This window comes from Oryzias latipes, chromosome 24 (assembly GCF_053564925.1).
Source record: "Oryzias latipes strain Hd-rR chromosome 24, Olatipes_Hd-rR_3.1".
NCBI classification, from domain to species: Eukaryota; Metazoa; Chordata; class Actinopteri; order Beloniformes; family Adrianichthyidae; genus Oryzias; species Oryzias latipes.
Genome location: NC_136260.1, coordinates 19622255 through 19639481, shown reverse-complemented (window position 1 = coordinate 19639481; position 17227 = coordinate 19622255). Strand labels below are relative to the sequence as shown.

Here is a 17227-nt window from a genome sequence, read left to right as displayed (position 1 = left end):
AACTAGTAAATGACTGTCAACATGAGCACTTCAGTTAAAAATGGACTTTTCACACCCCTCAACTAGAAGTCATATTTGTTTTTCTGTGCATCTATATAGAATTTAAATGTACAAATATTCCATTGATCTTATGTGTAAAACAGTTTATTAAATTTGAGTTTATTTTTTAAACTGATTTAAAAAGTTGCACAACTTTGTGTAAATGTAATGAACTTTAGTGGACAAATGGTATTCAAATAAGATTGCTAATTTGGGAGTTGGCACAGAATAAATCTAAAGGTTTTTAATACAGAAAAATAAAGTGGAACCCATGTTATTCCTTAGATGATGGTTTGCACATGTTAACAAAGAAAATGGCTTAAAAGTTTTAAAATTCAATAAAAAATTCAGTTCTTTCTTACGTGTCTACCCTTATTTAATGCAGCACATTAGCCTTAAGCTCAGCATGCTAAATGATCTGCATGTCACAAAAGCCGTGTCCAACAGCCTCTTGAATGATTTAAAGGCCTTGACTGAAGCTGAGGGTGGAGAATGACTACAAAGAAGAATATCTTGTTGAGATTGCAGTAAACTGTCAGCAGACATCAGTGGGTTATTTAGATATGGTTGGGGAAAAAACAAACATTTTGTAATGAATTTGAATGATCGAAAACATGACGGTAAAGAAGTTGTGCAGCAGTTTACCAGGAGCAATAAAATGAATTATTTTCTTGTGGGGGACACCTAAGATGGAGCATTAAGGAGTGGATCATAGGCAACACTGAACCTCATTTGTGCCTCAACTTTGCATCTGTTAAAGACTCACTTCAATGACGATTTTTTTTCTTGTGACTTTTCTGATAATGGAGGATATTTGGAAAGAAAATTAAGCTTCAAACTGAGAGTATTTTATTCAACTAATTGTGAATCGGGAGCAGAAAGAAAAATGCAGTTGGAAAAAGATCGTATTTGTGACCATAAGCTCCCGGCTTCGCTTTATTCTGATGCATCCTATTGAAGAAGACCAGATCCACGTTGGCCTTCAGTTTCCTCATTGGAGCCGACAACTGGCTCAAAACTTTATGGCTGGATTGCTCCAATATTTCTCGCCTTTTTGTTGCAACGCTAATGTTGGGTTGTGAGGGGCGGTTGGCTTGTGTGTGTGTGTGTGTGTGTGTGTGTGTGTGTGTGTGTGTGTGTGTGTGTGTGTGTGTGTGTGTGTGTGTGTGTGTGTGTGTGTGTGTGTGTGTGTGTGTGTGTGTGTGTGTGTGTGTGTGTGTGTGTGTGTGTGTGTGTGTGTGTGTGTGTGTGTGTGTGTGTGTGTGTGTGTGTGTGTGTGTGTGTGTGTGTGTGTGTGTGTGTGTGTGTGTGTGTGTGTGTGTGTGTGTGTGTGTGTGTGTGTGTGTGTGTGTGTGTGTGTGTGTGTGTGTGTGTGTGTGTGTGTGTGTGTGTGTGTGTGTGTGTGTGTGTGTGTGTGTGTGTGTGTGTGTGTGTGTGTGTGTGTGTGTGTGTGTGTGTGTGTGTGTGTGTGTGTGTGTGTGTGTGTGTGTGTGTGTGTGTGTGTGTGTGTGTGTGTGTGTGTGTGTGTGTGTGTGTGTGTGTGTGTGTGTGTGTGTGTGTGTGTGTGTGTGTGTGTGTGTGTGTGTGTGTGTGTGTGTGTGTGTGTGTGTGTGTGTGTGTGTGTGTGTGTGTGTGTGTGTGTGTGTGTGTGTGTGTGTGTGTGTGTGTGTGTGTGTGTGTGTGTGTGTGTGTGTGTGTAAGCAACAGGGAGGGGAAGGGGGGCGGGGTTGCTCCCCGCCAACAGTCTCATCAACAACTCAGACAAATTTCTAATGAAATTTCTAATGTATTTTCCAAACCATTTGGTGCACCAGATTATAAGGCGCAGAATCCATGAATTATTTTTATTTTTTTAAATGTCATAAGGCGCATAATCGAGACAAGAGAAGTCCATCAGACTTTCTTGTTGTTTTTTTTTTTAGTTCACATTAGCTCTGTCAATCACAGTATTTCCAGAAAAAGCCGTTTGCACATTAGCCGCCTTAGCAAATTCACAATAAAACTCAACCAAGCATCATGACAGCGTCGTGAACCTCTCAGGCCTCTCGCTTTATCATATAAAACAACCAGAAATCATTCATATATATGGTGCTCCTGATCATAAGGCACAAATGTCATTAAAAAATAGCTTTGTAAGTGTGCCTTTTTGACTCTCTGTAGAAATTATGTCCTTGAAAACTTCACAGGTTTTTCTTTTTTGGCAAAAAACGGTGTAATCATAGTTAAAAGACCACTGGGACCACTTTTACAATACATCAAAAGATGATTGGAGTAGGACTTAAGTTATTTTCTTTTTCCCTCCAGTGAATTCTGCTCTGAATGCTTTTAGCTCTGTATAGACGGGAAAGTTTAGGACCACATTATTGATTCAGGGGTCTTCTGATGCACCAGCAGTCCAACTAGTAGTCTTTCAAAGTCTGGTGGGAATTCATGCTTCAACTGTAATGAGCTCCATTATTTTGTTTATGCAGGTAAAATTGCACGCTTTCTGTGACCATGTGATGTTTTAACATATGGGAGAATGGAGGCTAGATGTGCCAAAGTGCGTTTTTGCTATTGAGGGTTGCACTCTCCATAACTTAATGCTTCTGCGTGACCCAGAGATCATCCATAAGTCTGATTGCATTGTCGTCCTGTTTGCATGAATAGCAGTCACGGGCTCTGCTTGCTGATGTCTACTGCAGCAAGCCAATTATCTAATGGGCTAATGATGACCCAGAGGAATCATTCCCTCTGAAAGGTCCCTTGACTGCTGTACTAGAGTGTCAATCGTACTCTGTTAATGACCTGGCTGGTCCACAGTTGTGACAGAAGGCAGTATCCGTTAAAACATCTTTGTCCCAGTATTTGTATTTACCTTTTTTGGTTGGCTTTTCAAACATCAAGTTGATTTTTTTTTTTTTTTTTTTAAATTATTGTTACACCACTTTGTCCATGAAGTTCAGGAAAGTAGAGTATTGTCTCTGGCTGAACAGTCTGACCAGTCATTGTCAAAGTGAAAACAGATGGCTTGTAATCCATGGTACAACTCGAACTCCACAGTAATATAATCAATGTTATCTGGAATATTGCAGAATTACGTATTGGCCTCGAAGATTTTGGCTGGTATTTTCTGGATTTGGTATATTTAAAGGTCACCCGAGAAGACTTTTTAAAATTGAGCAAAACTGAGAAATGAACATCAGTTGGATCCGGATAAAAGCAACAACCACGTGCAGATGGCAGCTTGGTTATTTGAAATGGGCTTTGATTTTGAAAGCTTGTTCCCGTTACTCCATGTGCTGTGAAGACAATTCCTTTCAAAAGTAATTTGCAATGATGTTCTGTGTCTGCAAACAAAACTTGTGCAGATGAGAAAAAAAATGCAAAAATGAAAATGGCAAAAAGTGCCCACACACAGATCTACAATCACAAGTTGTAACATCAGAATTCTTGTTTTGATTGATCAACTGGCACTTTTTTCCTGGCGACCAATCATTGGGTAGTAAGATTAATTCAAAAGCTTTTTTTGGGGGGGGGGGGTGGTATGGTCTTTCTCAGTCTAACATCTTGGGGGGGGGGGGGAGTGTTTTCTAAATGGGTGGATACTTTTTTATTTTCAGATAAACTAGTATTTTGCTTTGAAAGAACTATTCAGCTGTGAAGTCATTTAAAACGTCATTTAAAAAAAAGCCTAAAATCAATACAGGGTTCCAAGATTTATAAAAAGCATCTTTTATAAGATTTATGTAATGGTTTAAAGCACATTTGCATTTGTTTACATTTTGATCATCTCTGCATCAGCAGAGGAATACTTAAAAAAAGAAATTCGTCATCTTTTGGTTTCTTTTTCTGTTTTTAATTCCTAAATAAATTAAATAATGGGATCTGAAAAAAGTTGTGATTTTAGTATTAAAAAAAGTCTTTTAATGGGGAATCTAATTTTAATAGTCTAGACTGGCCTGGCATTTTGAACTGTGACTTCAGGCAGTTGAATGTTTTTAAAAGAATCCTCCTGGTTGATCTTGTGACGACTAGAACTTTGAGAGGATGGCATTTGAGGAAATCTTGCTTCTTGTTCAGGTTTCTGTCTTCTATATTGATTTTTAACCTTTAGACCTTTGAGGGATCCAAACCACATGTTTAGCTTGGTGTTTCAGACAACTCCTTGAGTCACTGCGCTTTAATTTAGAAAACTCTAATTCAGTGCCTCAATCTGCAGGACGTTGTTTTAGACGTCTTGTGGTTTGTTTTACAAAACGCACTTGTGCTCTTGTTGTTTGACGTCATAGCAACCTCTCCAAACATACCATTCACTTGCATTTATTCTAAATGTGTCAGGAATGTGCTGAGATCATGGGACTCCATTTTTCTAAAGTTCTGCACACTTATATGTGTGTTTCACACAGCTGTCAAACTGCAGTTTTTAGGAGGGCTGCTGTCCTGCTGTTTTTTTCTTTTAATCAACTCTGTCCTTGCAGGTTTGATTTTGGCAAAATACACCCAATTCAGTGATTGGTGTGGCAGGGATATATGAGAAATTCAACAGGACACCTGGTCTCAATGACTGCTCTTTGAAACTCGGCTTAGAAGCATGTCAGTGAAAAAGAATCCATAGTGAGGGAACACTTCGCCTCCCGTTGTCTTTAAGCTTTATTTTTGTTTAAAAGGTAAACCGAAAACAAACTTTTACTGTTTCTAGAGTATCGTTTTTTTTACCCCTAAAGTCACAAAAGTGACACTTTTCTCTTTTTGTCTTTAAAGTTAAGATGTCTGCTCTAAATTGAGATGGACTTCTTGTTCGGCCAAACTCTAGAGAGGACAATGCGCCGTTTCAGCTACAGATCAACTCTGTTGTGCGATGTGGTTATAAATTTGATCCATCTCATTTGAGATGGATCATTTCTGCATTTGTCCTGTTCTGTCCTTGTGTGGAGAAAAGCACCATGGAAGCACATTTCTGCCCTGTCTGACCTCTATGACAACAGAGGTGATGAATCTTGCAGAGGTGGTATATGGGGCTGTGAGGTGATTCCAGACGATCTTTCTCAATTTCTAATGATTTATTTTTTTGTTTTTTTTAGAAGCTTCACCTGTAGAAATTGATACAGTTGAGATTTTAAATGCATTAAAAGACCCACAAGAACACCAGTTGGTGGAATTGGTATGTATTTTTACATTATAGACATCTGGTGAATTTCTTTTTCTTATGTCCTATATATTATTCGGCTTTATAGTGTTTGAAATCCTGCATTTATTTTGCTCAAAAATGAATTTTCTTTTCAAGTGAGAGTTATGGTACACTTGGTACAGTAAGTCATTGGTCCACCCTCCTGCTTTTCACAGACAAAACTTTGGTAATTTCAAGGACTTGATGTTTTTAAACATTTTTGTCAAACACTTTATCAATTCTAAAATTTTTGTTCTGAAGTCACAAATTATATAACAGAGCCAATTTTACTGCAGTATTCTTTATTACCTTGGTATTGTCTAACTTGAATTAATAAACATTAAAGCTACTGTCAGCATTTTGATCAAATCTGAAAGTGTTTTAACATTCAAACAATTTTCAGATTCTAGAACGTTGAAAACAGACGGGATGATAAGTTTGCGAGTAAATGATCTAAAGTAAAACCTTACAAACGTCAGGTTCAGCTCTTACATTTTTGTCATTTGGAGCTTACTAGATAGTGTTTATACATGCAACTCTTTCAAATTTAATGCAGACAACTAGGAGAGGTTGATTTTTATCTATAATGCTTTGTTCTTTAAGCATTTCTGCCACGATGTTAAAACGAAACAAACTTGCAGCGCATCTATTTTGTAATTTTTTTTTTTCTAGTGATGATCATTCTAAAGTTGGTGCAGAATTGCATTAAAATGTAGGGTTCTAAAATTGGGGCAGCTATTCCTTGATTAGCTGGCTTTCATTTAAAACAAACAAAACAAAACCTGAATAGAAGTGTTTGACATCAGATTCTTTGACTGAGTGACCTCCACCCTGAATGTCAAAGAGCAGCAGTCATGCTTGTTGTCCCAGAAGCCCCTTCCCTGGTTGCTGCTGATTATTTGGATCAGGTGTATTCAGTCTGAATCTAGAAGCCAATGTGTTTTAATCCATTACTCCCTGGAAGGTTTTACCTAGAGGCTACTAATATTATTATTATTGTTATTATTATTGTTATTGTTAAAGTCAAAAACAAAGTTTCATGTGAAGATGACAACATCCCAGTTGATCAAGGTGCAGTTATTTTTGGCAGAAGCTTTGGTAATTTTGGGTTCTGAGCCAGCAACTCCCCACAGATGCCGGCTCACGTGGCGGGGAAAGGGCCGGCCCCCCCGTCTTCAGCCAGGTGCGTGGGGTGTTGGTTGATCACTGCGTGCTCCAGGTGGAGCTCTGAATGATGGATGAGACGCCAAAATAGGACTGTTGAATACTCTAAATGCTTATACTTTATATGCCTTTGACCTAAACATTAGTTTTATTTGGTTTACTGAAAAGAAGTGAAAGATGGGAACCATAAAGGTGAAGTCTTCAGGACCAACTGGACATGTCAGACCTGTCTCTCAAAATTCAATCCCTGTCAGGAAGTTGAACTCCTTGAGGGCGTGGTGTGGAGACGTATGCACCTTCCAGCCATGAAGCTGATGTGAGGTGACCCTGACATTTCTTCTTTCCTCAGGAATACACGAGTTCCCTGAAGACCTTTTCTCCAACGCTGAACGGAAGAGTGGAGCTGTTCTGCTGCACATTGTGGCGGTAAGAGATGTGACGTGATGGAGGGCAGATATGTTTCAGTTGTCAGCAAACTTGATGGTTCTGCTTTAAAAAAAAAAGTGCCCTATAAAGGCTGTTAAGTCAATTGGAAAAGGGTCCAAAATGATGTTCTGGATGTGTGTAAAATTGATTGCTGCTCTGATCGATCTAAATCAATTTCTGGACAAATGATGTAAATTTAAGTTGACGAGTGTGTGTCAGTAATCCCAGAGTTTTAAAATCAAACCAGGCAAACTGCTATACTGTTTCACATGCATGACCCTCGACTCTACATTTTCCTAGTGCCAGGACATTTAAAGAACACCTTAACCTCAATCTGCTGCATACATGTTTTCCAAATTTTTGCTTCTTGCAAAATGTACTGCTTCTGGAATTTCATAAATTAGAAATGCACTCTTCTCAGACTCTTTTTCTAGGTTATCTTGTATGAAACTCGTGACGCATCACTGTAAGGGCACCTCCCTGATGATATCCACATCTAACAGGGATTGTTATGTAGTGTTAACCATGGATTACTGGTTTACCCGGACATGATGTGATCCATTAAAGAGGAAAAATTGGAGCAATCCTTTGTGTCCCTGTGTTTTAAAAAAAAAAAAAAAAAATGTTGCATCCACTTTGTGGCAAACTAAAACTCAGTATGTCAGTCTGATTTGTGTGGTGTGTGTCTGAAACAGTCTTCAGAAGAGTCCATGTTGAAAGCTTCATCAATAAATAAAACTTCTTTATTTTTAGTACCGGTTTAAATATGTGTGATTCTGAAGACTGTTTTCACTGGCTTTAAGCAAGATAAAAAAACTTTTGTCCACACTTGACCACAAGTGTAACCTGAAATTCTTAAATGTGTGGATTTATAACCTCTTCACATTGGATTAACCCACAACCCATGGTGACATCAGCGTAACAGTAAAATATCTGAAATGGATTCTGTGGTCCCCTTTTTGTGGTTAAAAACACATCTTGAGGAAAAAAATGTGCCAGAACTCTAAACTTGCCTCCGTTTGGATCTTAAACATCTGTCTTACATATTACAATAAATTTCACTCATTTGGATCATTTTTTTAAACCTCTTGTTTGGCTTTTCTTGCTTGAGATCACAATTCTTGTGTTCAGGTCTGTCAAAAATTAATATTTGAGCAATAATACAGTAAAGTACACCTTGTTAACTTGTGAACACGACTTTGTGTTGTCCTGATCACACTGTTCAGAGGGTAGAAGGCAAGCGCTCAGTTGCAGCAACAGTCCTCTGCTGCCCCCTGTGGTTAGCATAGAGCAGAGCATGCCTGCAGAAGAGGCTGGGCCTGATGATGTCACTCCTCATCTACAACTGATGGATTTGTTTTCAGATATTCAAATAATCTTCTGGGTTTTTTCCTCATTTTTTTTAATGGTGGAAGATTGCATATTCTTAACTTTATCTGTATTTATAAATGGTTAACAGAAATGTTCTTGTGATTCTGCAGACTCTCTACATGTTCCTGGCCCTTGCAATAACATGTGATGAATACTTTGTTACATCACTGGAGAAAATCTGTGAGGTACAACTAAAGTTTATGGGTTTTATCTGTGAGGTGCACTGACAGTGCTTGTTTAATTCATTTGTTTCCTCCTTTTTTGTAGAAACTAGACCTGAGTGAAGATGTGGCAGGAGCCACGTTCATGGCAGCTGGCAGTTCAGCACCAGAGCTTTTTGCGTCCGTCATTGGTACGGTGCCAATACGCTGTGGCTTCAAACGGCGTGTGCACAAACGAAGGTCTGTGTCGCCACCAGTTCTGAATGGTTGCCTCCGTATGTGCAGGTGTCTTCATCACCCATGGCGATGTCGGGGTGGGGACCATCGTTGGCTCAGCGGTTTTTAACATCCTATGCATCATTGGTGTCTGTGGGATCTTTGCAGGACAGGTGCGCGAGTCACACTTACTGCTGTTTCAGTTTGTTTTATTTTTGGCCATAACACGTATGAAAAGTTTCTTGCTGTGCTGAAGCATCTGAAATAAAATCAAGTGGGGCAAACAAAGCAGCAGAGATTACAGAATGTAAAACATCAAGCAAATGATCTAACTTGAAATCACTTGTGAATTTTGAGCGTCGGGACTTTTAGCTTTTTGGGAAATGCTATGTCTGCATAAAAAATAGATGGCCAACAAATGGGAAACGAACACCAATCTTAAGGAAGAAATTCACTAGAAAGTAGTAAAATTCTGTCCATGAAGCAAGTCATTTTTACTTGATTGGAAATCTTAAGATGTAAAATCTAGAAACTGAGTTCCACACAAGCATTCAAATATGCGTAAATAAGCTAAAAAAGCTAACTGTTGGAATTACTTTAAATTTAATGATATACACCCAATAATTAGGATTTTGTGCTAGTTCCAAGCACATGCATCTTAATTCATTTTGATTAGTGACAAAACTAATGGTATAAGTTAAAATGGTTAATTTTAGAATAAAGTGAGAATACAATCTTGCTACAAGGCAGCCCATCTTAATAAATCCTCATAAAATAAAAAGTAGCTCTAATTCTTAAAACATAAATCTAAATTTGTTTCAAGATCATTGACAAAGTGTAAATTTCTCATATTAAACTTAGAATAACATCTTTAAAACGGAACCAAAAATTTCTGTGCTTCTTGTATAAATCCAACTTAAGCACTTTTACAATCTTAATAAAATGGCATGGGGCTTTTCTGTATTTTTTTTGTCCATCAGCTATAAAAATGTATGCAATAATTAAGTGGCATGGTGAAACCGTCCAGCAGAACACTGTTAAAAACTGTCTGGGAGATTTGAAGCGACTTCTCCGAGCAATTCTGTAAGTTCATTCATGTATCTTAAATTACGTTATTTCAGTATTTTAGTCTTAAATTATGTTTTTCTATTGTCTAGGCTATTAAGCTATTAACTATCCAAGCTATTAAGGTGGGAAGGGGGGCGGGGCTGCTCTGTGTCAACAGCCTTGCTCACAACTTGAAAGGTGAATTTTTAATGAACTCCTGCCACTCTGCTGAAATTAAGTCCTGGAAAAGTTTGATAAAACAAACAACAAAATTGGGACTAAAAATGGCATAATCAATAAAGATCAAAAGATGATTGAGTCGGTCTTTAATGAGACAAAAGATTCTCGATGGCGGATTTTGAGAAAAGCTTGGAAAGGTGTAGAGCAAAGAGTTGGAACAACTTAAAACCTGGTGAAATGTCTAAAAACGGGGTTTTAAATTTTTGCAAGAATCGGATAGTTTGCTTGTAGATTCCGCAGATTCTAGGATTTTGCTGGCAGCTCTGGTAATCTTTTGACAAACATTTGACTTTAAAAATGACTTCTCAGGTGGTCATGCTGACTCGGTGGGCCGTTTTCAGGGACTCCTTCTACTACATCCTGTCGGTTGTGGCTTTGATCGCAGTAAGTTTTGTGATCAAAATGCTCTCTGTACCGATTCACCCTCAACTAAAAAGCTTTTTTCCCAACATTTCAGTTCATCTATGACGAGAAGATAGATTGGTAAGTTATCTTAAACCTTTTGATATGAGTGGGGAAATATGGGCCTTAGACTCACTTGTCTTTCTCTTAATCAGGTGGGAGAGTTTGATTTTGGTGGTCATGTATGCAGGATACATCCTCGTCATGAAGTGAGTTCTGCTTATTTTTTAATGCAGAAATTCTCTGATACGGCTTGTTGAATAACATCCAGCCTTGTATTCTTATGTAAACATCTGAATTTGTGGAGATGCTCTGCTTGCACAAGATGCTTTATAGCTGCAGCGGAAGTTCTTCTTTTCGTGGTTCCTGGTCTGATGGAGACAATTTTCCACTAAATGACTGTAAAATTATAAATTAATGTGAACTTTGACTGTTTATTTTAGGGTTTGTGGTAGCATCGAATTTGTAATTCCTAAAGGTTTGTCTCTCATATTTCAGAACATTCTGCAAAACACAATTTTAGCCAAATCTATGACACTTTTTAAAATGTTTTTAATGTAATCAAAAATAACTTTTTTGGTGAAGGCATGACCACAGTTGTCTTCTAACTTGACTAAATTGCCAACGGCTGTCCCACATTGCTGTCGTCCATCTGGTAATGTGTGTTGCGCTCTGTGGCTGCCTGCTCACTCAGCCAGAAGAGGTTAATCTTTCTCCCTCTCCGGGGGGGGGCTTAACCACATTCCTCTGCGCCTTTCTTGTTTGGAGGAATAAGTGTTTTACTGTAGGATATGCTGTCATCTCTCCAAAAATATCTACAATAGTGCATTTTGACTGAAATGGCCCAAAATGGACTAGAGTGGGTTTCATGTAGCACAGTCACGCTCGGATATGACCTCTTTTGGCTCAGGTGTCAGGCTTTTATTTTCCCTCCATATTTCCTAGCTGCCAGACAAAATGCTGAGGAAGAATGAGATTAAAGTAATAGTGCTTTATACCTGGGAATTGACTTATTTTAAGATGAAACATAACTATAATCAGAAAACTGCTCAATTTCTTTTCTCATCTAACACATTAAATTACACTTTTGACTTAGAAATGAGTCAAAAATTCTATTCCGTTCCATTCTGATGCATCCACTTGCTGACAAATGGATTCATGTACGTCTTTGTTTACCTCGTCTCATCCGGCATCTGGCAACCAAAGGAACTACAACTTAATTTTGCCCAAATCTCGTAACCAAGAAAGGCCTGGATTTTTATTTCAGGAGTGAATTTATTCCAGCTCAATATAGCACCTTTTTTTTGTCTTCATTAAGATTTCCACATGAACTAGAGTTGAGGAATGGAAGAAGCGGAGTCAGACATTAAACTTACCTTTACCTTGATGTTGGTTCTTCTCTCTAGATTCAACTCCAGCATGCAAAGGTTTTTCACAGGAAAGTCCAACAAAAATGTGGCCAACGGTAATGCTGCAGCCAGCAGTGAGATGGAGGATGGTAATACTTGTTACTATATTTGGGATGACGACCCGTCGTCACCTTTGCTTTTGGCAGGTGAGGTTAATCAGACAGGCTGAGGCCCCATTGGAATGTTTTTATGAAGCTTTGTGCTTTTAAACTTTTTCCTCTTTGACTTTACTTTTTAAAAGCCTTTCAACTAACAAACCCTTTAAAAATAAAAAGCAATTTTTGGTAATTTATGTAATCTGTAGAGTGAATGTAGAATAAAACTTGGGCCTTGTGTCATTATATACACTTGTTATATTTGGGTTAATTGTCTCATTACTCCTTTTTGTGTCCTGCCTCCTAAACTTTCAAATCTTCTAATCTGACTTAACTTTTCTGAGGCTTTAACTCTTATTTTTGGCTGCAGTTTTTGTTTTTAACATGCCTGTCTGCTTAGCCTTGCTTAACTTGCTCTTGTTGTCAACAGTGCTGTGTGTGTTTGTGTGTCTGGCAGTGTTTTCTGCTTGCTTTTCCTCTGCCAGTCTCCGGAGTGTAGACCTCCTCACTCCTGATGTGGTAATGAACTTCTCCGGAGGAAATGTTTATCCCAGTTCTGTTTACACGGATAATTTATGTGCATTGGAGCATGCATAATAAGTCAAATCAAGGCTGATTTAAAATAAATAGATGTAGAACTTGGGCTATTCCCCAGAGTCAAGATCTTAAAGCTTCATTCTCAACAAAAACAGTGCTGTGGCTCAGAGCCAGTAAATCTATTTTACCAGACAGACTGACCAATTGTTCCAAATGTTTTTAAACTATTATTATTCTTTCTAGCCATTACAGTTACCTGTCAACCCAGAATAATAATACAGATCAGTGTTTTAACCTACCACATCAGATTTAAAGATTCACCTCAGTCAGCACAAAAATAGTCAAAGCTAGGAGAGCTTCAGCTACACAAGGACATTTTGGGAAGGTTATTTGAAGTCCAGAACCCTAAAATAAAAATGTGCACATGTGGTGTGCTTTTCAATCCAGACAAATCCGATGAGCAAGGAGTCTACTTAAAAAAGGAAGCAGTCATTTTATCCAAAACAATTTATCTTCACATTACGTAAATAAGTTCAATATTTATAAAGTTTAGGCATCGTTTTCCCACTTCCTTGAACAACGAAAGCCTGACATCTTGTGGTAAGAATTAGTACTGCAGACATTTCTGCTTATTTCAGTGTTAAATAAGTCCAGTTATACAGCTATAAACATTACCCAACATCCTAAATAACAAGCAAAGGTTAGTGGTTTATCTTGTTTAGTAGTTCAAAAATGACAATTATAATTAACGTAAAATGAATTTTTAGCACCTGAATGAAGTGTAGTTTGCAAAAACCCTTGTATCCAGGGAACTATTCATACAAGTCTTGCATAAGGACCTGTTGAATTATAGATTTTTGTCTTTCTGAACTCTATATTTGCTGCCAAGTTGTCATGTGTTTGAAGGGTTATCTGTATAGCTAATACAAACTAGGTGTACCCAACTTTTACCATCCAACTGCGTGAAACCAGCAGGTCTCAGGTTTTACTGAAGTTTTTTTTAAAGTTTTAGTCAGAATTAAATGAACTGGTTTATGTTGGATCTTATTTGAATGTCTCCAGTCAAACCATCCAAAGCGTACAGTCGTGGCTCGGTGGTGATGGTGGATGAAATCATGAATGCCAGCCCTTCAAAGTTCAGGTTTCCAGAGGCGGGCCTTCGTGTCATGGTCACCAGTCACTTTGGACCCAGAACTCGTCTGCGGATGGCCAGTCGTCTTATCATTACTGAAGTACAGACTCTTTAGTTTCTGTTGACTGGTTTCTTCCCTGCGCTGTTTCCCTAATTCCTAAAGAATGGTCTTAAATGTTCTTGAATGGCACGAGAGCTCTTTGACCGAGTTCCTGTTTTCTGAAAGCGTCAGAAGTTGGTGCAGACGGCCAACGGAGTCGAGACACAAGTGATTGATGGGAAGGTGGAGATCGAGAATGGAAACGTGCCGGAGGACAAACCTACTGAAGCAGAGGAAAATGACACCATCTCGCCGTTTCATGTTCCAAGTATGTGTCGTCTTTATTTCTCTGAATGTGTGCAGTCTGATGGATGACCGGATCCTTAGGGAAGGTCCACAAATTTGTCATATTTAAAACTAATCAACATCTTTGATTTCAGTTATGGTTTACACTGTAATTTATTTGCAAAACAGAAACTTGAATTATATATATTTTTAGCTTCTGTTAGTAATGGGTTCATGGCTATCATAAGGAAATTGGACATTAGTTGTGAACTTTAATAAAATTCAAAAAAATTTCCAAAATCTAATTTAAGATAAATAAAAATCCTTAAATATTTGCCTGTGGCTTACTGTTTATTTTGCTTTCTAAAACGAAGGATCTGTAACCCTTTAGTTTATACTTAGAAAATAACATAAAGATGAGTGAAGTATGTAAAATAAATTATTCCCAAATGGTATATTTAGTTAAGTAAGTAAAGTGAGATTAAGATTCTGAGATTAAATCTGACGCCATTAGCAGTGCAAAAACCTAAAATATGTGCATACAGAATGCTGAATACAGTAATTAGATAAATATGCATTTAGAAAAAAAAATAAAGGTGGAAAAAGGTACAATAAACAATTACACATAACTGAACATAACTGAATTTTGAGAAATTTAATTTGCGTCATTTTTTTCAAATCTTTTGCAATTGTTACTTTGAAATGTCCAAGAATTAAATTTTAAAAACCAATACAGAAATTTGATTATTGCCGTGTGCGAAACTGTGATATATCTTTAAAATATAAATTGAATCGTGTGGGGGTGCACTTGGGTGTGTTGGTTAGAGATTTTAATGGAACCAAATAAAAAAATGAGCAGTGAGTGTTTTCATATCTATAGGTGCAGTTATGTGTGTCCATTAGCATGTGAAACTAAATGTTACTCCTCAGAGAGGGACCAGGACTATAATAGATAGTTGATGTACTGTTGTGGAAATAAATTTGGTCTAAGGCTTGGAGATGAGAAGTTATCTTCTCCTTCTTTGATATATTTTTGTATTTTCATTTTATTTTTTAATCTTGTCCTATATTTCCTTTTTTAAAATGCACGTCAGAGGTAAAATATCATAATTTACCTGAGGTGCATCATGGTATGGGCCAAAGAATTAAGTCCTTAAGCTAGAAGGTCGAGAGATTTTAATTTTTTAAAACTATATAAGAAATTTCATGAGCTGATGCTTAGTCTCTTGACTTTTGTGTTTTAGAAAGGTTGTTTTAAAAAACAAAAAAGGTGGCTCCACACTTAAAATCAGAACGGTTGGTAACAAAATGAGTAAAAATTTAAAGACTTGCTTTTTTTAAAAAGTTTTAATACTTCCTTAGCATGTCAGGTTCTTAAAAAAAACAAAAGCTCTGCCGTCTGGGTTCTGAGTTTTTCCTTCTACAAACTGGTGGTTTCTGTTGTTGTTGATGCATTTCTCCTGCAGGTGGCATCGGCAGCAAAGTGAAATGGTTGTTGTCGTGGCCTCTGCTCCTCTTGTTGTTCTTCACCATCCCAAACTGTGCTAAGCCTCGTTGGGAGAGGTTCTTCATGCTCTCCTTCATTCTGTCTACTGTTTGGATTGCCATCTTCTCCTATGTGATGGTCTGGATGGTGAGCGTCATGCATTCAGCCGCAAATATTCTTTTGAACTTTATTTCTGATCCCTGGAACATGATTTCTGATCATTACATCTGCGTTTTAAAGAAACGCAATGTAATAATCAACAATGTAATTGATGTAATAATGTGTTTATTTTACTAGTAAAATCACAAATGAAGCAAAAAGTTAAAACATTTTGACAAAATGTTTGTGTAAAAGCATTCTGATCAGACTTTGTGGGGAAATCTTAAGCTGATCTGTGTCTTCCTAGGTCACAGTAGCTGGCTACACTCTGGGAATCCCGGATGTCATCATGGGCATCACCTTCCTGGCTGCAGGGACGAGCGTTCCAGACTGTATAGCAAGTCTTATTGTGGCTCGACAAGGTAATCCATTCTTCCTGAAAGAGACAACGGACCAATAGTAGGGCTGCTCTGCATGTGGGTCTGTGGAAACTCCTGAGTGGATACAATTTTTGCGGATTTTCTGTGTAAAGGAATTTCTATTAACAATCCTTCCTCTAATCTTTGAAAGTTTTTTTTTGCCAAATCCTTTTTTTGTTTAATCAACGTAAACTTGTTTCAGGTTTGGGAGACATGGCTGTGTCCAACACTATTGGCAGTAATGTGTTTGATATTCTGGTGGGTCTGGGGGTCCCCTGGGCCATTCAGACCATTTGTGTCAGCTATGGATCAGAGGTAAGTCTGATCTGCAAACACTACACCCCTCACTGCTCTCTATGCCCCTTTCAAAGCCCTCCATTGTCTGTTTTTAATTTGACGGTAGACTTTTTGTTACTCACTTCAGGTTGCCATCAACAGCCGGGGGCTGGTGTATTCAGTGGTGCTTCTTCTGGGCTCTGTGGCGCTCACGGTGAGAAAATGATTTTCTTCTTGCGTTCTCAAGCAAAGATGATAATCAATTTTTATTTCTTTTACGTTTTTCTTTTAAACTGAGAGTGCAGAATCATTGTTTAGCTGCTAAACAAGGATCTGAAGCCCTCGTATAAAAAGTTGGTCACAAAAACCATCTGGAGTTTGATCTAAAGAGAGAGGTGATGCGTTGTCTTCTGATAGTGCTAATTGAAGTGGTTAAACTTTATTTTTCTCTTTATTTTTAAAGGAGACTATTTTAATGCAACCAAATAAAAGCACTTAAAAAGGGCTTTTATTTGGTTGCATTAAAATAATTAGTCTATATTTCACTTTATTTGAAGACCCACTCCAATGGAACTTGTTTTTTTGTTTTTTTTACGCGTTTTTGTGGCATTTTTCTGATGATGGAAGACATGTATGAGAAAATTAAGCTGATAGTGGCATTTGGGTATTTCTCTATATACATTTTTTTTATTCTCAAACTGTTCAGCTTGATAGTGCGGATATTTCTCGCCATTTTTGTTGCACCAGTAATGTTAGGTTGGGGCTGAGAGGGGCTGTAAGCTAATGATAATAAAAATATAAATAGTAATAATATTGGATTGGATTTATCTGCACTTTTCCAGACGCTTGAAGCGCTTACAATTTGTCCCCAATTCATACTTGGTGATGTAAGCCACTGATGATGTAGCCGCTCCCCTGGGGTAGACTGACGGAGGCGTGGCTGCCAGTACGCGCATATGGCCCCTCTGACCACACCAGTCACACAACGGTTGATTGGGAGGAGCGGGGATCGAACCGCCGATGCTTTGAACATTGACCAACCTGCTCAACCATCTGAGCCACTGCTGTCATTAAAGTGGGAGAGGGTATAAACACGGGGAAAAGTGTGGGCAGGCTTGCTCCCACCACAACTCGGAGGTGAATTTCAATGAACTCTGCAAAAACTATGTTCTAGAAAACAACACAGGGTTTTTCTTTGCCTAAAACAGCATAATTATAATTTGGAGCACTGGGA

At 38.0% G+C, this 17227-nt stretch overlaps 1 protein-coding gene across 2 annotated transcripts in view; it reads left to right on the top strand.

Annotated features, from left to right (window-relative positions):
- Positions 1-17227, top strand: part of slc24a4b (solute carrier family 24 member 4b) — a 29834-nt gene that overhangs the window by 9013 nt on the left and 3594 nt on the right. The window contains exons 3-16 of one of the 2 annotated variants that reach the window (XM_020714598.3): positions 6702-6778; positions 8260-8334; positions 8417-8501; positions 8596-8699; positions 10123-10197; positions 10271-10296; positions 10371-10424; positions 11622-11713; positions 13319-13488; positions 13621-13756; positions 15180-15346; positions 15606-15720; positions 15920-16032; positions 16142-16207. In XM_020714598.3, the coding sequence (XP_020570257.1) occupies positions 6702-6778; positions 8260-8334; positions 8417-8501; positions 8596-8699; positions 10123-10197; positions 10271-10296; positions 10371-10424; positions 11622-11713; positions 13319-13488; positions 13621-13756; positions 15180-15346; positions 15606-15720; positions 15920-16032; positions 16142-16207 (1355 nt within the window). Of the gene's footprint in view, positions 1-6701; positions 6779-8259; positions 8335-8416; positions 8502-8595; positions 8700-10122; positions 10198-10270; positions 10297-10370; positions 10425-11621; positions 11714-13318; positions 13489-13614; positions 13757-15179; positions 15347-15605; positions 15721-15919; positions 16033-16141; positions 16208-17227 lie in introns of both variants that reach the window. The other variant, XM_004083425.5, reaches the window with a different exon arrangement.